This window comes from Anser anser (assembly GCF_964211835.1).
Source record: "Anser anser genome assembly, chromosome: 7".
Lineage (NCBI taxonomy): Eukaryota > Metazoa > Chordata > Aves > Anseriformes > Anatidae > Anser > Anser anser.
In genome coordinates, this window is record NC_139727.1 from 28,273,055 (window position 1) to 28,290,890 (window position 17,836).

Consider the following 17,836-nt stretch of genomic DNA (forward strand, 5'->3'; position numbering starts at 1 on the left):
TTTCTGTCATTCTTCATCTGTCTTATCTGTACTTCGATCGCTTGCTGGCAGATGCTATTTTTTACTTTGTGTTCAAGCGTAGCAGAAGGATGTCTCTAGATTCTATTGTGATAGAAATAATAGAAATGGTCATTTTAAATATCTTTCACACTGTTCAGCTGACCTTTGCTTTCTTTTTCTTTTCTCATGAAAGGGCTCTGAATGTTTCTACAGCATCTTTTTCAGGCCAATGCAAGCAGTCTTCTATCTTCCTTCCAAGCCAAAAGCCAAAGGAGCACTTTGCACTGTAGGATAGACATACTTCTGCTTTTCCTAATAGATTGGTTTTGCTTGAACTACTTTCCATAGCTGGCCAGTATTTTACCAGAATTTATGTGCCCAAAGGTTTGTGTAAATCAGGGTTTTGTTTTACACTGCACTAAGTGGTCTAATTACTATGCAAATCACAGAAGTCCAGTTAGTATTGATCTTCTTCATACTGCCACAACTTAATTGCTGGGCTAATCAGTTACAACATAATGCTTTTACAGGGTGAATTCAGACTTTCTTTTGTAATCTAAAATAGTGGTGTGGTTTTTATTCTTGTTTGTTAAGAGGAACTGTATAGATCATGCTGTGGTGTTCTTCGGAACAGAAAAAAAGCGTGGGCCATTAATAGCATGTTGGAGGGCAAGAAAATGATAATTTAATTTTACTATCTGAAGACTTCCTAGATTAACAAAATAGAGCTGGTTCATTGGAAACTGTCCTTCCTGGGAAGGTTTTAGTATAGAAAATCCCTAGTTCAGAATAGGAGGGAAACTTAACTTCCTAGGCTTCCTGGAGGATGCAGGAAATTTTGAGGGGTGGCTCCTGCTGTGTACCATTAAGATGACCTTCTGGTTTCATTATGAAGCGCTGGAATTCATTCTGCTGTTTAGATCAAAGGAAACTGGGACGGTAAGGGAGAGAACAGAAATGCAGAGAAGCTAGGAGAAAATGTGATATAGGTTTTGGATTTGAACAGATTGGTATGCTGCAACCACTTCCAATTGGTATAGTGATTGGAACATGCTTTTGGCTTGCTGAAGGTAGCTTATTGCCCATGATATGTTAAGGTAGCTTCTTTTTGATGTTGATATCAGTGTGTCAGTGCTAGTAACCCACCCTAGTATCTGAGGTCTCTGGTGCTGTTCATTATAAGAGCAAGACAGCTTGCTCAGAACTTAAAACCTTAGGATTTGCTCTATGCTAAAAAGTAAGGTTTACCTAAAAGTAGACATTATGACAAGTTTTGGCAGTGTTATTATGCCTTTGTTCTGAAGTTTTAAACATGTTTTGTTGTGCTTTGATGGAAACTGGAGATTTGATGAAATGGCTGACCTTGGCGTTGGAGCTGTGCCTTTCTGCTGTTTCTGTGAAAATGCATTTCAACCGTGTTAGGGTAGAAGCAACTGTAAATTTACAGTTTTTGCTGAAAGCTGCTGAAGCTCTGCAGCTGAATTTCTCAAGGGCTGTGTACCCTGTAGACACATGGCATTACTTCACATTGCTCTAGTCTGCTATGCCTTATGGCTTGCAGAGATGTTGGGATCAAGAGAAAATGTTAAATATATTTGATCTATCAACACCTGCTTGGGTTGAGTGCTTTAGAGTGTGTGACTCCATAGTGGGGATGCTGATGGGGTGCAGAGAAGGGGTTTCAGTTATGATACAGGTGGGCTCTGGAAATATCTCAGCCAGTGTCACAGATAAGAGCTGTCAGCGTGTTTTGCTCTTAGTACTGGAAAGCTGGAGCGTTTGATGCACTACAGGAACGTGTGCTGCTCTCCTGTGGCCCCAGCTATCGTAGGGACGCATTTTCCAAGCTTCTCACAGGCTGAGAGGACCCTATCTAAAATCCAGGGCTTTTCTACAAATGAGTTAGCCTTGGCCAGTCACTTCCCTGAGGGGAAGACCACATCTTACCCTAACATTCCCATTTCCAAACAGCTCTCAAAACAGGTATGTTAAATATATGTGCTAGTAAACCCTGTATCTCTCTCCCCAGTAAATTACAGAGCTACAGGACTAAAAAACTGTTTGCCCTCATAAGTATTTCCACTGTCATCCAGTGAAACCGTAGCAACACAGAAGGTTATGCAACCCTGATTTGCCTGGCAGGACCTGCAGATATTGGCAGTGTCCTGCGCCAGGAGAGCAGAGCTTTCTGCAGCTGGAATCTAATCTTTCGACACACCCAAGCTGTTACCACCTTCCAGAAAGTGGTGCTTTTATGCTGTTGGCCATAAGGCTTGTGGACTTGCTAACCTGTGGTCTAGCACTGGTAGGCTGCAGGAGCAGCATCCTTACAAGAAGCTACTTTAGGTTGTTTTAGAGCTTCAGGTTTAGTCATGCTGAGTTTCTGACGGTTGCCAAAACATGCATGAGACACCGGGCAACCTAGTTTTCCCACCTCAAGACCAAAAGAACTAGCAAAACTAGCTTAGTTAATTCCTAAGCCTTTCTTTTAAAATTAAACAAACCCACAGGCTTAGAACTGTGCAGCATGTGGGGCACAGGCTGTCAGCCTGGGTGTGTGCATCACCTGGGGGAGGAGGGAGAAGGGGACGTGGGGGGTGCTGAGCAGGGCTCTGGCATCCACCTCCCACTGCCTTGGGCCAGGCATCCCACTGCTGACTGTGGGCACACGGTCAGTGAGTCTGGGCCTCTGGGATTTGTGCTGTTCCTGGAGTACCGGAGAGCTGCAAATATCAAGCAGTTGCTTGTCCCTGTCCTTGCTGTTTGGTTATTGTACAGTCCTTACGTGCCAACAGAACCACGCGTCCATTTGAAGATAGATTTTTGTCCTCATTCTCTTGTCTGGAGCTCACTGCAGATGTCTACGCTGGTTAATACAGATCCTAAAGAGAAAAGGACAAAAAGGAGCACAAAAAGACAGCAAAAACTCTTCCCTGCAAGTTGTCCAGGTGCATTTGCAGTGCCCGTCAGCTTACTGCCTTCCTGCCCGGCTGAACGGGTGATCTGAGGTTTGAACTCCCTGTTCTGTAGCTGTCTTCCATACTGGGCTGGCTCCTTCAAAGAAATAAATGCAATTGTTGTCCTGCATCAGGCGTGAAGTTCAGGAATATGGCAAGAGGGATGACAACATTGCTTGTACTTGGACCTATCCTCTTCTTGAGTTCTCTCCTGCAGCCCAGGAGCTCACAGTCAGCCTTGCTGCTTTGGATTTACAGGAAAATCTAAATATTTCCAGGACCTACTGAAGATAGCTACAGTACTTGTGATACCTCACCTAAAGTTATACTGAGGGTATCCCTCACGTGGCACGTTGCTCATGTTGCAGAACCAAACAGCATCACATCACTTTGAAAGCAGAGATAGCTTAAGTCTGCCAAGATAATTTAAGCGCCCAGGTCTCCATCTCACTGTAGAAAGGACAGGAAATACCTGGTTACAGATTTAATTATTTCTGTCACCATCCAGTCCTTGCTTTCTGTTTCTTACAAGAAGCTTGGTAATTATCTGAATAGCAAAGAACATTTAAGACTATTCCTCACAAAAATATGCAGAGATAGTGCCTTTGCTCTCACTGTGTAGTATTTTTCTTGGGAGAAGGTTTTTGGACAAGCTGCCAAGGAAACCATGGGAGGAATTGAAATCCCCCATCAATTGACGAAGAGCCTGGGTCTCTTACCCTGATGACTGAAAGACAGAAAGATTTAAGGCATCCTCCCATATGCGATGCTGGTGCTGTATTCAGGTACCACCAGTGCAGCGGGAAGCTTGCTGTGGTAGGGCTCATTGACAAAAGCAATAAAGGAGTACAGGAATACTGCCCTGCTGAAGAGACATTTCCCTGCTTGTGCTTCTGGTGAAGCCACTGAAGAGGGCAATGACACAGCTCCTTGTGAGACAGCATCTCAGATGTGGCATTGTAAAAAATAGCATTCTCCGAGCTTTTCAGAAAAAGCATGGATTCTTTTCTTCTTACCTCTTAGAAGAGGTAGGACATAGTGAGAGCTTCTGGTGGACTAGTTTCCCATTCACGTTCCGTGAATACGTTCCTGCATACGTTAGACATTGTGAGTTACTTGGACCAAAGACGTGCAGATTTTGCTCAAGCTGTGAAGAGTCAGTCACCCCATGGTAAAGCATAAGAAATAAGTAATTGCTTATTTAATCTCTGTATTTGCTGGGGATTTTCTAAGGAGTGTATATAAAAATAAAAAATAAAAAAGAAGGTATTTATCACAGATACTCTAGTTGAACACCTTTCTATTGTTAGCAACACTGAGCAGGACCCCTCCTGCCCACCTAGAATTGCCCTCACACCGTGCACAACATGCAGAACTGCTCTGCAATTAGATGCTTGCAAGCAGACACTTCTCTCACATGGAAGTGACAGAGATTGTGGGTTCCTGGATGTCAGCCTGCAGCACAGGTCACTGATTATTTCTGTTTTTTGAGGTGTATCAATGAGCAAGGCTTTGCATGGGTGCTGCAGAGGGGTCTGTCTGCACAGTTTGCTCTGGGTGGCTGTCCTGGCTGACTCCATCCAGCGCAGTTCTTGTTGGACCCCATTCTAACAGAAATCGCTTCCTTCCTTTCTTCTCTCACCCTCCCTTCCCCAGCTGATAACAAGACGAAAAAGAAAGTAGCTCATCGGGACAGGAAGCAGGACTTCTCTGCCTTCAAGCAGACAGACAGCGAGATGAAGGTTAAAATATCACCGCAGCTCCTCCTGGCAATGCACCGCTTCCTGGCAACAGGCAAGTGTGGATTATCTGTTTTCACGATCATGCCAGAGCCTCGGAGGCAGTTTGTCAGCAAAGGCCGGCGAGGTGGGTGGGACAGTGCAGGCGGGAAGGGAGGCTGGATGGTGGGGTGACAAATAATGCCACTGTTGTGTTTTTCTTTTTAAATTCTCTCCTCTCCTGTGTTCAGTGTCGGCATGAACCCTCTGAGACATTTACCAGGGGTGGACCAGTAACTTTAAATTGGTCTGAAAGGTAAGGATGAATGCCAAGTGCCGCACTGCATGTCTAGAGTCCGTCAGATTAACGACTAGCAAGTGCACCCCATTAGGAAGAGCTCAGGGAACAAACCACAGACGACTCGATACCACTGGCCAGCTGACTGTAATTGCACTCTGGCACTTCATCCAGAAAGAGATGCTGGACTTTTTGCAGGAAGGTGTAAACCTGTTCCATGAGACTTTTTGACTCGAAGTGAAAAACAATCCCGACACACTTAACGCAGACTGCACAGGCAGTTGAACTGTACTTATAAAAGTGGATTTTCTTGCTGGCTTGTGTGACCTCCGTTGATGGCTCCAGGTTTCAGAGGACAGTTGTCTCCATCCCAGATCACCTTGATGTTTTAGCCCTTGGGTGGGCAGTCTGGCAGAGAGGCCAGGGGCTTGAATGGTTTCTTGCAGCTGACATTGCCACCGTCGTAAAGTTGGTCCCTTCACCTCAGAGGTGAGACCTGTTAACAGGAGAGCTTGTGGAAAACATACCTTCCTATTGCTCATGTTGTCTCTCTTTGACATATAAAGACTTCTCATGTGCAGGCCTTTCAGACGGGCGTCTTTCACTGCTATATTCGACATATATTCATGGATTGAAATTCATTCTGTCTCAAGCTGGCCAGCTCAAGCTGGAAAGCAGTACTTCCCCTCCTCTTGAGATACAGTAACTGCCTGCCTAGATGCTCCCAGTCTGCCTTCGTGCTTTATTTTGCCTCTGCGACTTAAAAGAAACACGTGCGTGATCGGTTATCACACCTCAGCTGAGGGACAGTAAATCCTTAAAAGGCTTGGACTCCTGCGGCTCATGTGCATGTGAGCATGTCCTTGGTGAAAGGAAACAGTTCAACGGGAAGACGCGGATTTAACAGCAAGCAAAGCGTTGTTCACCTAGTTGTACAAGACTTGGTGGAGTTCCCTAAACACCTTCTCAACAGACATAGTCTTACAGTGCTGCGTCTCTGCTTGTTTTGTGGATGAAAGGATTTTGTAGCTTAAATCTGGCAGTGAAGCTGCTGCTAAATAAGATGAAAGCTACAATTTTGGTTTCTCTGTTCTAATTTGAGAATAGTACCTGGAGCAGATGAAAGGTGCTGGGTCATTAACGGTCCTGTTCTGAAAGGTGTTAGGAAAGCTTATCAATTTGCATGTGTCTATCTCGACATCCCTGGCCTAACTCTCTCACACAAGGATAAGCTTTTTCACTTCAAGCAGCTGCTGTTGGGAACACTGATGACTGAAGAGCAAGTGGATAGGGAATGTGTTCTGTGTGTCAGGTATTAATCCCACGTGGTTTGAACTGACCTGCACTGTGTCTCACGTTGAGTAACTCTTCCCATGTGAACCGTGGCAGCTCAAATTGTCTTTGATTTATGTAGAGCATCTATCTAGAGCAACTTTCTAGGCCCCAAACTCTGATTTTTTTTATAGAGTGCAAAAAATGCAGTAACTTAATACCTTCTGAGGAAGGAAAAAGCACATTCAAAGGTTCTCTGTGCCCCAGTTGTAAAGCTCTTCCCATTTACAACTCTCCAATAAGCCTATTCGACTGTGATTTCACTCTCAAGTGGGCAAGACTGCCTTTCTTTTTTCTTTTCCATTTCAGATGGACATGGTTTTTGGTTGTTTTGAAAAATACTGCAGTAATGAAGGTTGAGGCGTTCCTGTTTTTTTCCCCTTACAAATCTAACAGTCTCAAAAGACAGGAAGCCTGCAATTCCATAATGGATCTCTCTGCATCCGTGTGTCTTTTATAGGCAAATGCTTATTAACGAGTATTGCTAACTTCTTGCCAGGCATATGAAGTGTAATGCCAGGTTGTATCTTTTGTTATAGAAGTAGAAGCCTTTGGTCCATCCCAGATGTCAGAGAAGATCCTTCTCAGGCTGCTAAAACATCCCAACGTTATCCAGGAGCTGAAATACGACGAGAAGAACAAGAAAGCCCCAGAACACTACCTCTACCAGCGAAACAAGCCTGTCGACTACTTCATTCTCATTTTACAGGTCAGACATGTGATTATGTTGCTATGTGCAGTATCATGCATCTCCTGACATAATGCTTTTGCTACCTCTCTTGTTGAATTTTATCTTCATTCAAGCATAGGTTTGGAGCTATGGTTTGTGGTAACTGCTTCTGTCTCCTTTATGAGCTTACCAACTTGAAGAGCTCACTCAGCTGCTTTCAGCCTCAGTTAAACCTGCTTTGATGGGTAGACAGTGCTTCCCACTTCCAATCATCTGTTTAAAGTTATTTATGCTTTAGGTATTACTAGGATCAGCAGTGTGAAAGAATCCCTGTGTACAGCTAGCATTGCTTGGAAAACGGGTACAAAAAATGTCATGTCAGTAGGAGCTCGGCCAGGATGCTTTACAAATGTATTTTTTGGTTTGAGCTTGGCCAGGATGCTTCACAAATGCATTCTTCGGTTTGCAAAAGGAGGCATGGGGAGTTTGACAGTTCGGAAAGATGGCGTTTTTCCGTGCAATTGTGAAGTCTGTACCTTCGGTGGTGTGCTAAATACAGGTTTTAGTGGGGCCATTGCGCCATCTACTGAACCCCTGGCACCTCCTGCCACAGCCCCTGCAGTTCCCTGGGCACCCTGCCACCTCAGCTCTTGCCCTACCCTGAGAAAGTTGCATTTGGGTGATTTTCAGATTGCAGCCCTAGGGGGTGTGGAAGGACTACTTTCTGTTTGTTCGCTACAGGGTCGTTTTCAGTGCTGATTATCTCCTAGGGTCTGTTACTTGGCAGGAACATTCTAGCACTGTTTGAGCAGGAACATTTTGCTGGAGAGGTGCTTATGTTTATACCCTGGATAACTGAAATGAGTTTTGGTTTACAAACATAGGCGTTGTAGCTGAAGAGGTAACACAGGGCTTGAAATCTTCCTTACCTTTGCCTTAAAAAAAAAAAAAAAGAGTGGGTGTCAGGGGGATTAAACGTCATTAGTGATAAACAATGAAGAAAGCACTGGAATATGATATTGTGGATTCAACATACCTCTCTTTTAAAAAAGAATTAGGTTGTTTTTTGTTTTTCTTTTTGAAGTGTTTGAGGAGCCACTGGTAGCTCTTTAACTGCTCTTTTTTACGTGCTGAATTGTTGCAATCTAAAATACTCCAGAGGCAAGATAATGCTTCTGGATGAGGTAATGCTGCAAAGCTGTAAGTGGAGGACATATGCAATCTAAAAGAACAATTGGTTCTTTCTGAGCTACTCTTCAGTCAATAAATATTTAGTAAAAACAGTGTGCTAAGTCTATAATGCATTTGGAAAAGTGAGTTTTGCAGTAGATGCATACTATAAAAATGGTGACGTTGGTTCTGCAGGGATGAAGAGGATCAATACTCTGCTTTTGTTACTTAAAATATCTGGTCTTGGGCATATTCTCTCACCCGGAGATACCAAGAATACCTTTCACATTAAAAGCATACCAGAACACAAACAAATATATATTCTGTGCATTAAATTTACCAATTTAACCTCTGTAGAGTTACTGCTTTAGTTGGAAAGTCACTTGTATGCAAGTTTTTCTTTAGCTAATGAGAAGTCCTTCTGTAGCAGTTTGAGATTTGGTTTTGTCATTCTGTTCTTTCAAAATTCATGTCAGAGCATTAAGCAGGGGAGAAACAGAAGCCGTAGATGCATGTGTTTAATCAGGGCAGCACACATCTGGTGGCACGCGTGGGGAGTTCTTGGTTTTTCAGCTGCTGTGACTATGCCAAGCATGCCTTACCTTCTTACGGCCACCTCCGGGAAGTGCCGTGTGTGCTGACAGAGCAAAGTGCTGGAGCTGAAGCTACACTCTTGCTGCTAGCTACTAGCTTGTATTTGTTTAGCTACTAACCCAGACTGACTGTATGTGAAGATCAAAGCCCACTTGCGTTTCTTGTGTATGTGTTTTGAAGACCTGGCCTTGGCTGGTAAACAACTAGTAGAGACAAGTAGGTTGCGAGCCCCGTTTATAACCAGTCTTGGCCTGGGTGACCAAGTTGTACCTACTGGAAAGCTTATAATGAACAAATAAGCTACTTATTGGTGTTGTGGAGTGAAATTGATTTTCAAAGGGATTATATGAAGAGGTTATTTGTGATAGCAGGAAAGTGGATTTGTGAGCTAGGCTCTCTCTTCCTGTTAGATCGATTTTATGGTTTTTCTGATCTGCAACAGTTAGGAAAACTGACTTAGTATCAGGTCTTACGCAGGCTGATTTCATTTGCATGTTTTTCTGTGTCAGTACAGTGCTATAAAATTAAAGGCATGTTTAAATAGTTTAAATAGCATTTAAGGCAATAAACACATAGAAATAAAATCTTTTGGACTCACTTTCATCTGATTGTGTAAATCTGATGCTCGATTCACTTAGTACAAGTATCAAGTCTGCCCTTTCCAGCCTCGTCAGAGGGAAAGCATTGCAGGTAATTAGGCTGTTTGCCTAAAATCCCAACCTTGCTGTAGTTCAGCCTGAAAGATGCTTGAGATCTCTTTTTTCTGCAGTTATGTGCTGTAACTCTCTGTATAGTATCCGTAAAGATGGAGGTGAAAGGCAGGTCCCACTAAGAAGGCAATTATTTCTTCCTACTTACATACCAAATAATTGGGATGTTTACAGCTACATTTGATAGTGTAGCTTCTGTTCTAGACTCCTTTGCATGATACTAGCATGTGATGTTAAACGTTTGGTTCAGACCACATCAGAAACGGGTGCATAGCGTGGTAGGATGGTGGTGTATAGCTTGGGAAGCACTGAGGGCCCTTCTAAACAAAACTCTGCAAAAGAACAGGATCACAATTTAAGGGCACCGGAATGTGTAAAACTGCCAGCAACCGACAAAACTAAAATAACCCCAAGACTGCTGCTTCAGGAATAAGGGCTTTGTTTCTGTGGGAATCTCAGCGGTGAAAGTAGGCGGCCTCCTCGTGTGTTGTCTCCCGTCTCCATTTCCTGTGTTTGTGTTAGAGGGGGCTTCATGTGAATGTGAGCCACGGCCCCCAATGCGTAGGTGTCTCAGGACCCCAGATGACGGGGGTCCCCCATATAAGCCTGTTGTGATATTGAGGGAGGTTTTGTTTTTTTTCTTTTCCCCGCACTGGGGACAAGCAGCCTGGCAGCCCTTGGAGCATGTCAGCAGTACCACCCGAGCTGCTGTGGGGACCCTGCTCCTCTGCAGGGACTCACATGGCCACAGGGAACCAAAGACCAGAACCGCCCAGGGAACGAGACTCTTTGGCCCCCGGGGTCTATCTCTTTTCAGGCATCCTTACAAACTGCAGGGACCATGACACGACTTAGTGACGTCAGGGAAAACTAGCTGTTGGGGCTCGAGTCTGGTCTTGTGCCTCAAGACCCGTGGTCCCTTTTAATTGCAGCTCTCTCTCCTTTTCCTTAACAGGGGAAGGTGGAAGTGGAGGCTGGGAAGGAGGGGATGAAGTTTGAAGCTGGTGCTTTTTCCTACTATGGGGTGATGGCCCTCACAGCATCGCCAGGTATGTCCTCTTACCTTCTGCTTCTGGAATGCACTCGCGCACAAGCCTGCCTGCTGCCGTGTGTGTGGCGGGAGGGGGCTGCGCAGGGCATCCCCTGCTGCGTCCTGCGGGGCTGGTGCAAAGGATAAACTCCTTGCTAGCGAAACTACCTGCCTGGCACAGCATCTCTGGGGCGCACCGACGCTCGTGGCAGTGCTGACTCTGAAAGCCGAGCAGCTGGCAGCGGCCTGCAGGCTCCCAGAGGATGCACACAGAGGCCTTAGCGAGGGAGCTGTGTGGTGACGGCTGGGAGCTTTGTATTCTCACTGTACCATAGCAGGGATTGAATTAATGAGAATAAATAATTAGTAGCAGAGGGACATCTAGTGGTGCAGCATACAAACAACCTGCTAGTTTTGATATGGTTTGCTTTGCCGATTGTTGTTTCTAAAGGCATTTTGAGGGAAATGAGGGCAGTGGGACAAGGAAAAGAGATTGTTCCTGTAGCTTGTGCGGAGATATAGCTGAGAGATCAGCAAGGGGGAGAGCTGGCAGCTGAGGCTGAGATGTGAGGGAATTCCCAGTGCATAAACAGTAGCTGCAGAGCCCAGCATCTCACAGACACAAGTCGGGGAGTTGCCTTATCCAGGAGCAAGCTTCAGCGCTCCAGTGGGTAACATCCTGCCGTCCCTTTGCACTTGCTGCTGTACCTGGTCATGCGTTTCAGTGCCAGCAGCATCACCTTTTAGATCACAGAGATCTTGGTCTTGATTTGGCATCCCCAGCCCAGGTAGAAGAACTGGGGCCTTAGTGCTGGCATTGGCCATCCGCTCACCCTGTCACTTCAGGGAGAAGTTCTCACGCAGAAATCTCACTTCCTCCTGGGTAGAGGCACAGCAGATTCGTGTTCCACTTGAGAGGCAGCTAATTATGGTAGTAGGTTAACGGGAACTCTCTGTATGTATGTGTACATATGTATATGTACACCAGTGAATGGGCTTTGGAATGAAACTTGCTTTGTAAGTTACGAATTTAGCCATATTAAACTCTACAAACATCAGCAGTTCCCATGGAAGTTTGAGGTGCAGCTGATAGCTCTGTGTTGCCATTTTACCAATCCTCTACTGGCTCTCCGTTAGGAGCTAAAGAAAGAGTAATTCTTCTTTAATTATGTGCACTTTAATCAATCCCGCTTATACCTTCTGAGGCTTGACAGAAGTGTGCAGACCATTGGGTGGATTTTAACTGTACAGTAGCAGCAGTCTTCACGATGAATCATATGTGATGTGTATGTGTGTACAACCGTGTCATACCCTTGCTGTTTCTTTGACATCGAAGCTCAGGTTTTACAATATGGGCCGAACAGAGCTGGCTTAGGCACGAACAATTCTCTCCTCCCAGACCTACGCTTGGAAATCATTTGTGGCATCTTTTTTTTTTGCCAGCATTGTTCAGTTTGAATGTTCTTGTGTTTCCGTTTTTCTCGTGTTGCTAACCCTCCCTGCAACCATGCCAGTTGCCCCAAGTCCTGTGAGATCAAATGGCCCCCCCTTTCATGCCTCTGGCCTGAAATCCATCTTGGATTTGTTTTGTCAAACTAAAGCATGTACATTATTTTAAATTAAACTTGGCCGACCTTGGATTTGTTTACGTGTGGTTGATTGGCTTTTACCAGTAGCAAACCCGTCCTTTTGCTGACTTTTCCCCCAGATTTTAGAGAATTTGCTTTATGATGTCTTGCAGAATCAAGAGACTTCTGTTAGGATGAGCTCATAAAAATAAAAGTAGTTCTTGTTGCTCTAAGTAGACATGAAAGCTCATTTAGAGTACAAACCCTTACAGAACAAGAGAAAACTGTTCTTCCCCATCTCCTGATGAGATGTTATGTGCCTGTTTTCCCCACCTGGAATATAAAGCCAATAACAGGAGATTAAGGCATGTTTTCAAAAAATTGAACAACAAATCAGCAAAGCTTTCGTTAACTACAGCTGGGGAGAGGTTGCAGTGGTGATGAGCAGCTTGACCCATTCTGGTAGGGATGAGCTTGGAGAATCACAAGCTTGCTTGACTTGCTACCGAAAACTTGGAGTGTCCTTTGGTTTTATTTCTATTTTTATTGTATTCCAGTAAGGAACTGCACCCATGAAAGCTCTCTGGCTTGTTTTAACTCTTTGCCTTCCAGGCTGGAGTGGGCATCACCGCTCCTTTTGAACTATTTTAAAAATGAGTGTACCTTGTTGGACCATTCGGTGCTGGATGACCATTCAAACTATCAAGTGAAAGTTGTTCACTTCACTATAATTCCACAGGCTTGTTCTTTGGTTCATTCCTAAAACTGTTTAATTGTCTTTGTTGTTGTTGTTGTTGTTGTTTATTTTAACCCTTTACTTTTCCACAGTTGATTTGCACTTTTGGTTTTAGTTCTTCAGTGTGTGAACTGGTTCCCTCCCCTGTCAAGTGTGGATAGCTGCCGCCTTTCTGGTCGTGATCTCATCCTTTTTCTCTCCCTCTTCTAGTTCCCTTGTCCCTGTCTCGTACCTTTGTTGTCAGCAGAACAGAGTTGTTAGCAGCAGGTTCTCCAGGTAAATCCGCATGCTTCTATTTTCACCATTCTTGTGACTGCCCTGATGCCATAAAAAGTCAGCTGCAGTCTGTATTTATCTGACCCCTTTGCTCGTTAGGGAGAAGTCCAGCACAGAATTATGCCTCGCAGGTAGGTATCCTGAACTTTCGTTTGTGATAACTGGTAGCAACATGAAGGAGTCATCCAGATGGGAAGAGCTGAAAACACATTTAAGAAAAATGTATTTGGTAATGTGCACTTGTTCTTGTTTCTTGTATGTCAACTGATGGAAAAGTAGAAAGGGAGATTTTTAAAGAAGGTGTTCTCTCCCAAGCTGAGATTTAAGAACTTAAAAATTTCCTGAAGAAAATGCATTTGGCAGAGGAGAATGTCTGCTGCTAAACTGCCTTAAAAGGAGAAGTCCTTTAATAAAAGAATTCTGATATTCTCGTACGGGCTAGCCCTATGGTTTGAATGCAGTCTGGCCGTTTCAAGTGCTCAGAAGCTTTATATTTTCTTTCAATGAGGTTAATGCTGTGAATCGGTACAGAGATTTACTGAGTGGATGGATTTGCAATGGAATGTGCAGTAAGGCTGAGGGAGCTCCTGTGGGTTTTGGTTTCCATTTTGCTCAAGACCTTTCCTTGCTGAATGACCAAGTTGATTGACGTAGAAATCCCTTTGGAGAGCAGAGACCAAGGAGAGAGCAAATTGGGCCAAAATGAGCTCTGAGATGTGGCTGAAAAGCTGGAAATTGGGAAAGGCCAAGAACCGAGCTTTGCAGACGCTGCATGCACAGAGCAGTTGAGAAAGATGGAAACCCACCAGGAGAGTGCGTAGGAACAGCAGAATCCTAAAATAATCTGGGCCACCCTGAACATGTTTCTTCCCTTTGAAGTTTTCTTTTTCAGATGAAATGTGTCTTTCCCTGGACCTAAAAGCAAACAAGATAATGATATGCATATTTAAGTGAAGCATCTAAACGTCAGTACATATCATGCAATTCATAAACTTTCACCATCTGCTTCCTGTATTTTTTCTGTCTTCTTTTTTCAGTTTTGAAAATGTATTTCACCATCAGTCCTTAAATTAGTCTCATGCACTTTCCAAACAAACTACAGGTTGTTGCCCTGCAGGGGATTTTTTCCTGCCCTTTTAAAGTTTCCTGCTGCTAAACTTAAAAGAAGGGGGAGAAATATAATCTTTCTTTAATTAAAGCACCTGATGGCTTTCTTTTAAGCTCGGTGGCTTTAATTATCTTTTTTAGCTTGGTTCTTTTGTTTTGCCAGGTCTTCTTTTTTTTTCTTTTTTCTTTTTTTTTTTTTCCGTTTCGAAGTAAGTGTATACCTTGCACATGCAGGTTGTTTGCAATATAAATGCCAAGCGTATTTTCCTAGCTTTTTGTCCCAACCAAAAAAAAAAAAAATCAGTAATGGAAAATAAAAATGGGAAGAATCTCCTTCAAAAGGAACTGATATGGTGAGCCTGGTCACTATGACAATGTCGTGCCAGTTCTGATGAAACCCAGGCCTTCTGCTGGGTCCTTCTGAAAAGGATCCTCTTGTTAAATCCAAAATTGGTAACATGGTTGCCTTGATATTTGTCTTGTGGTTTGTGCTCTTAATCCCCAGTATATAAAGGTGAGGAAAACTGGGGTAGAAAAGATCTGTCTGGGCTGGGGACTGGCAGGGCGCTGCTGTGCCAACACGGACCTGCCTGCTGCTCCGTCTGTCATCTGCCCTTTGTGTCCTCCCTTCTTCAGTAACTTCTCCCCACTGACTTGTACGTGGGTCCAGAAGCAATGTCCTTTCCCTCTTATTTTTAGCAGTCATATTTCTTTCTTCTGTCCTTTTGTCCATTTATTTTAATATGCTTTGTCATGTAGCTCTCTGTCCTTAGCTTTTTATCAGTAACGTACTGTGAGACACCTGGTGAAAACAGAGGGCAAATCGCAGTCAGGCCAACGTAAAGCTGTTCCAGATGGAAACCTTTATCCCAAACAGCAGTGATGCTGTTCCTGTCACACACGGCCATATTTTGTGTACGCAGGTGGGAAAGACAGGACAAATTCATTCAGTCTTCACGCTTGTTCTCCGGAAAGGCTTAGAGCACCAAGCCCTGTGTGCAGACAGAGGTTTGGTTCCTGGCAGCAGTTCCTGCAGCCCGCTGTGGCTTTCAAGATGGCAAGTGGCTACTGAGGAAAACCTTGCAGGGCTCTGAGTGCTTCCCTCTAAGCCTCTGCTTGGTGTTACCATAGGGACCTGCACTAATTCCTCATAGTGCAGAAGTGGCAGAAAATTTGCCAAGCTCTCAGAACCTGTATTTTTCCATTCCTTTTTCTAAAATTGTAGGACAGAAGACGTCAGTGGCATTGCAAGTGGGAAATAAAAAAAAACCAGGGCTGATAATCCCCAGTCATGTATCTAGAAGCATCTAAAGAATTAGGTTTAGGGAAGACTAGATGTAGAGATGTGGAACAGGCTGTGTCATTTTGGCAAGAGAGATTATGTTCACAGTGATTAAGTGGCAAAGGTAGGATTGAATTTTAGTGAGCTTTTTTTAAAGACAATTTTATATATTAAAAAATCATAAAATTTGAAAAACTTACAAGGATGTTGTTGATTTGCTCGAAGAGGCTTTGTATCTTAAGATCATGTGAAAATGATGCCTCAGCTGAGAACGGAGATCATGTGGGGAGTAGCACAGATGACATGAAGTTACAGTTTGGTCTGGATGGACAAAATGTAGCTGCAGGAAGATCCAAAAATTCACCAGTCCCAAAGAGTTCTTTGATCTTTGTATGTGTGCACCCAGGGAGAAGCCCATCTGCAGACATGCTTGGGATCTCTTTTAGGATGCATTTCTGCATGTCCTCCTGTCATCTGAGTCACTGTGTGGGTGGAAGCTAGGGGTGCAAAATGCCTGGGGCTTGCTGAAAGCACGTTTACATGGGAGGAGCTGTGGCCCATCACATTCTTAAGGGTAGCTGCAAGATTTTCAAGTGAAACCCTACAGTGCTTAAAGGCCAGTGATGGAAAATATCTCTAGGTTACTCCTTTCCTGTCCATGTCTCTCCTGGATGCAGATTTTTCTGTGTAGCATGGACTGTTTTCCCTGCTTTGCTGGCTGGCGTGCACCATGTGGAGCTTGCTCCCCTTCATGGAGTTTTTCTCCCTTCAAGCATCAGGGGGTACAGGAGGGAACATTGCTGAAGCAATCATCACGTGGACTGTCCTCCGGTCCACTGAAGACTCTTATCGCTCTGATACTTTTAAAAATGTCTATTCTAACCCAGGAAACAAGGCAGTATTTGCAGGTACCAGGTGTAATAAAATGGGCTAAGTGTTAGCTGGGACTGACTGTGGATGAAAGGTCTGGTACGGATTTACAACTGTAAACCATAAAGAAAAAAAAAATCTATTAAGCACGGTCTGACTATCAAGAGCTCCTGTAAGGGAGCCTTGGGAAGTTGCCTTTCTCTGGTGCTCACCACTCATCGGCAGGAGCACTGTGACCAAGTGTGCACAGGGCACATCCACTGTAGCACAAACCAAACCAGGTTTGTTTAAATCCTACTCGTGATGTTGGCTACCAGCTCTGGATTCAAAATATGCTCTTTTTCAGGGTCGTTTTGTTGTTTAGCTGCATGTCTACGTATGAGTAGGTTAAGTATTTGCAGATGTTCTGTGTTACTTTGTGATTTATTATGTCCCTTTGAAACTGGTGGCTTTAAATGTTTTCTACTTGATTTAAGATGTCTTTTGCTCTTGCCCATTTCTCAGCCGAAAACAAGTCTCCACCTCGGCCCTGTGGCTTGAATCACTCAGACTCTTTAAACCGAAGTGATCGCATCGATGCAGTGACACCGACGTTAGGGAGCAGCAACAACCAGCTCAATGCGTCTTTCCTCCAAGTGTATGTTCCGGACTACTCAGTGAAAGCACTCACAGACATTCAGTTTGTCAAGGTAGGAAAAAACATGATAAAGCTCCAGGAGAAAATCTGGGGGGCTGGGCTGGGCTGATGGGATGGAGAGCCTGGGGAAGGGAGGTCCCTCTAGATTGCTCTGTAGCACTATGAGTAAATAGGTTTATGAAAACAGCCACTAGAAAATCACTTTCAAGTACTTTTTCTCAGTATCTGCTGTCCGATGATTTGTCTTCAGTGTTCCTCTTATTTAGGCCTTGTAAGTAGATTGGTCACGCAAGTTTCTGGATTTCGGGTCCCTTGAGGAGAGATAATAGAAAATACCCTCTCTGCTTTTAGTCCTGAAAGACGTAGCTTGTGAAGCCTTTGGAGCCCTCTGAATGGAGATCTTACAGCAGCTGACAGCATCCTTTTCTAAAGGACGAGACATTTTGTGTTCATTGCAGTTTTTATTTACTTTTGATTTTGGTTTTAGTTTGGGGTTCTTGATCTTACTTTCTAACCTGTCATCCTTCTGCTCAGAGATGTCTTGGACATTTATCTTTATCGTAACTTCACGTTAGGCTCATGTCTCACACTACCAGTGAGTGGCTGCACGAATACAGCTCCGTCCCCCAGCATGGTGCATCCCACGCTGAAATGTGCGCAAGTCCTGTGGGATAAGGAAATGTAGCTGAGCTGAGGAGCAGCAAATGCTGGCAGCAGTTCCGGCCCAGCTGGGAGCCCAGGGAAGCTGACGTCCCATGGCCAGAAATTGACCTTGATGCTTTTCTTAAATTAAGTGCACACTCACATTTTCTTTGTGTGCAACTCAAATGATTCATGAACTCAACTCCTGTCAAAGTTAATTCAATATTGAAATTGTGGAA

At 44.1% G+C, this 17,836-nt stretch overlaps 1 protein-coding gene across 3 annotated transcripts in view; it reads left to right on the forward strand.

Annotated features, from left to right (window-relative positions):
• CNNM2 (cyclin and CBS domain divalent metal cation transport mediator 2) overlaps positions 1–17,836 on the forward strand; it is a 121,424-nt gene that overhangs the window by 93,215 nt on the left and 10,373 nt on the right. The window contains exons 3-7 of one of the 3 annotated variants that reach the window (XM_083845019.1): positions 4,614–4,751; positions 6,845–7,014; positions 10,405–10,498; positions 12,994–13,059; positions 16,823–17,007. In XM_083845019.1, the coding sequence (XP_083701145.1) occupies positions 4,614–4,751; positions 6,845–7,014; positions 10,405–10,498; positions 12,994–13,059; positions 16,823–17,007 (653 nt within the window). Of the gene's footprint in view, positions 1–4,613; positions 4,752–4,926; positions 4,992–6,844; positions 7,015–10,404; positions 10,499–12,993; positions 13,060–16,822; positions 17,008–17,836 lie in introns of those variants that run through there. The other 2 variants (XM_083845020.1, XR_014587046.1) reach the window with 2 other exon arrangements.